Source organism: Notothenia coriiceps, unplaced genomic scaffold, assembly GCF_000735185.1.
Source record: "Notothenia coriiceps isolate Sejong01 unplaced genomic scaffold, NC01 NC01_scaffold00008760, whole genome shotgun sequence".
Classification (NCBI taxonomy): Eukaryota; Metazoa; Chordata; class Actinopteri; order Perciformes; family Nototheniidae; genus Notothenia; species Notothenia coriiceps.
Window position 1 is genome coordinate 1 of NW_011341461.1, and position 2,577 is coordinate 2,577.

Below are 2,577 nucleotides of genomic sequence, written 5' to 3' on the forward strand. Positions count from 1 at the left end.
ATGCCCGACTGTTTTGGACGTAATATGGTCGGTGTTTACATTAGCATCGCTAACACTCAGAGCTAACCTGTACTGGAGAGCATGTGTGTGAAGAAGCAGGAAGTAAAAAGGAACTCACCTTGTGGTATAACCGGCAAGAGAGAAAGCCTTTGAGCTCCATACTGTTTCAGAGATAATCCTTGATAATCCATGATATGGCGTTTCATCACCGCAGTATCTGCCGGTAGAATGTCCCGCATGAGCAGGCATAAGCTCCGCCCCTCTTTTTGATCAACATTTTAAAAAAAAAAGCTTTATACCCCAAATCAGCACTTTTGAAACAGGAAGTGAAATAGAGGCATTTGAGGCATGGCTAGAATGGGTGATCTGTTTGGTATTTTGAGCAAAACACTTCATAGACATGTTTTTTATATATTTTTATATATCTGAGACCTATGCTATTGCCTAAGAATAGCATGATAGGTGCACTTTAACTAAGTTAGGAAAAACTTCAATAGAAACGTTGGATGAAAAAAAAAAAGACATTCAGTGCAGCCCAGATTTTCTTCTGACCAATGTAGTAATAAACAATTCTGCAAATGAACCTACGAGTAATTAACAGTTAACATTAGAGCGATATCAATTAAATCTTGTTTAATTCTCCCCAGGTGTGGTTCAGCACCTGCGCAACGGGCAGCTCCTCCACAAAGCCTACAGGCGGCACAGCTTCCCCCCCGCAGACTGGACGCCCCGCCAGGTGTGGCTGGAGACCACCGGTAAGAGCCGCACCCTGCAGAGCGGACTAGCCTTCCTCTACGGCCTGCTGCCGGACTTCGATTGGACGAAACTGAACGTCCGTCACCAGTGGAGCACGTTGTTCTGCGGCTCGGCGTGCGACTGCCCCGCCAGAAACAGACACCTGGAGGAGGAGCAGAGGAGACAGTACCGCCTCAGGGTGAGCGACACCCAGCTGGAGAGGACGTACGCTGACATGGCGCGCACTTTAGGTCTTCTAACCCGACAGCTGAGGGCCGCAAACCCCATCGACTCCCTGCTGTGCCACCTGTGCCACGGCATCTCTTTCCCATGTGTTCCTATGGGAGACGGGACATACGGATGCCTCACGATGGCTCAGTTTGCCGTCATTCGTCGACAGCAGCTAGACGATGAGGTGGATCGGAGACGAGTGGGGCTGTATCATAAATACGCCATCTTGGCCATGTACCCCTACCTCAATCGGACTGCCACAAAGATGGAGCGTGTCGCCAAGGACAACGAGGCGGGCAGAGCGCGGCGGGCAGGAGGCGAGGAGGTCTTCTCGCTGTCTTCAGCCCACGATGTTACCGTGGCGCCGCTGCTCAGCGCTTTGGGGCTCGAGGAGGCGCGATTCCCACGTTTTGCTGCACGATTAGTCTTTGAACTGTGGAAGAGTCCTCCGGCCGCGCAAGGACAACAGAAGAAGAAAGCCGGGAAAGGCGACAAGTCGAAGGTGAAAGACGGAGAAGTGTTCATCAGGGTGCTTTACAACGGCGAGGACGTGACATATCACACATCCTTCTGTCGCTCACACGTCACACGTAACACCAACCAGCCGCTCTGCCCTCTGAAGAACTTCCTGTCGTTTGTCAGGAGAGACATGTTCAGTGTGGTCAACGCCACGTCCTACCAGGAGGCGTGCTCCAAGCGCCCTGTTTGATGGAGAGGAGGGTGAAGGTTGTTTCACTTTTTTGCGTTTCGTTTTCCACTTTTGAAGACGGTGCACTTTTATGCTGCTCATACAATTCCTACATCTTTTTAAATGTATATAGCGGTACATTCCTGAGCACACACACAGTACTGTACATCACGTCTTTGTAAGATCGGTATCTAACCTTTTTTGGTCTGTTTTCCTAAGCGTCTCCGTAAGAGTCATTCAAGGGAAGTTGTATGGCACTTAGCCACTTTATTCCTATATTCCATATTACCATGGAATTCCAGTATTTCCCAAATGCTTGCAATAAAAAGGAATATTGAAACGGGAAATAATATGCTGAAATAATGATTCACGAGTAATATTTTGAGTACAATAAATCTTTTCAATGAAAATTACACTTTGGGCTAGTTACGGCCACATTACTCAATATGACTCATTTGTATTAGCATTCATTTTAATATTTATTCATTGCATTCTCTGTTTAATGATGAGGGTTATTTCTATACTTTGACACGTTGCTGTAGGTGATTTTTGTTTTCTTACATTTATTTACAACTGCAGAACTGAATCTGCATTCATATCAATTGGTGATTTAACAGATCCACTTTTTTTATTTGCTTGTAGTAAACTGAATCAAATAAAAGGTTCATTCTGCGCTGAAATGTTCAAATCAATTGCTGTAAAGTGGTTTCCTGGATCCTGGTGGTATGTTGGTATCAGAGGTGGGAAGTATTAAAGGGGACCTATCTTGCAAAATAAACTTTTTGATGTCTTTTATTCATAAATATGTGTCCCCGGTGTGTCAGGGAACTCACACAGCATCAGAAAACAAATTTGCTGCCGATATTACGTAATTTCCGATGGTGGACCCACAGAAAGTTGCTATCAGAAACTATGCCTGACGT

General features: G+C 45.9%; 1 protein-coding gene across 1 annotated transcript; it reads left to right on the top strand.

Annotated features, from left to right (window-relative positions):
- Window positions 1-647: 647 nt before the first annotated feature.
- Window positions 648-2,346, top strand: pxylp1 (2-phosphoxylose phosphatase 1; the record flags this gene model as incomplete). The annotated part of the gene is made up of 1 exon (XM_010770340.1): window positions 648-2,346. A coding segment is annotated over one exon (1,028 nt), but the record flags the coding sequence as incomplete, so codon positions are not given.
- Between the last annotated feature and the right edge of the window lie 231 nt (window positions 2,347-2,577).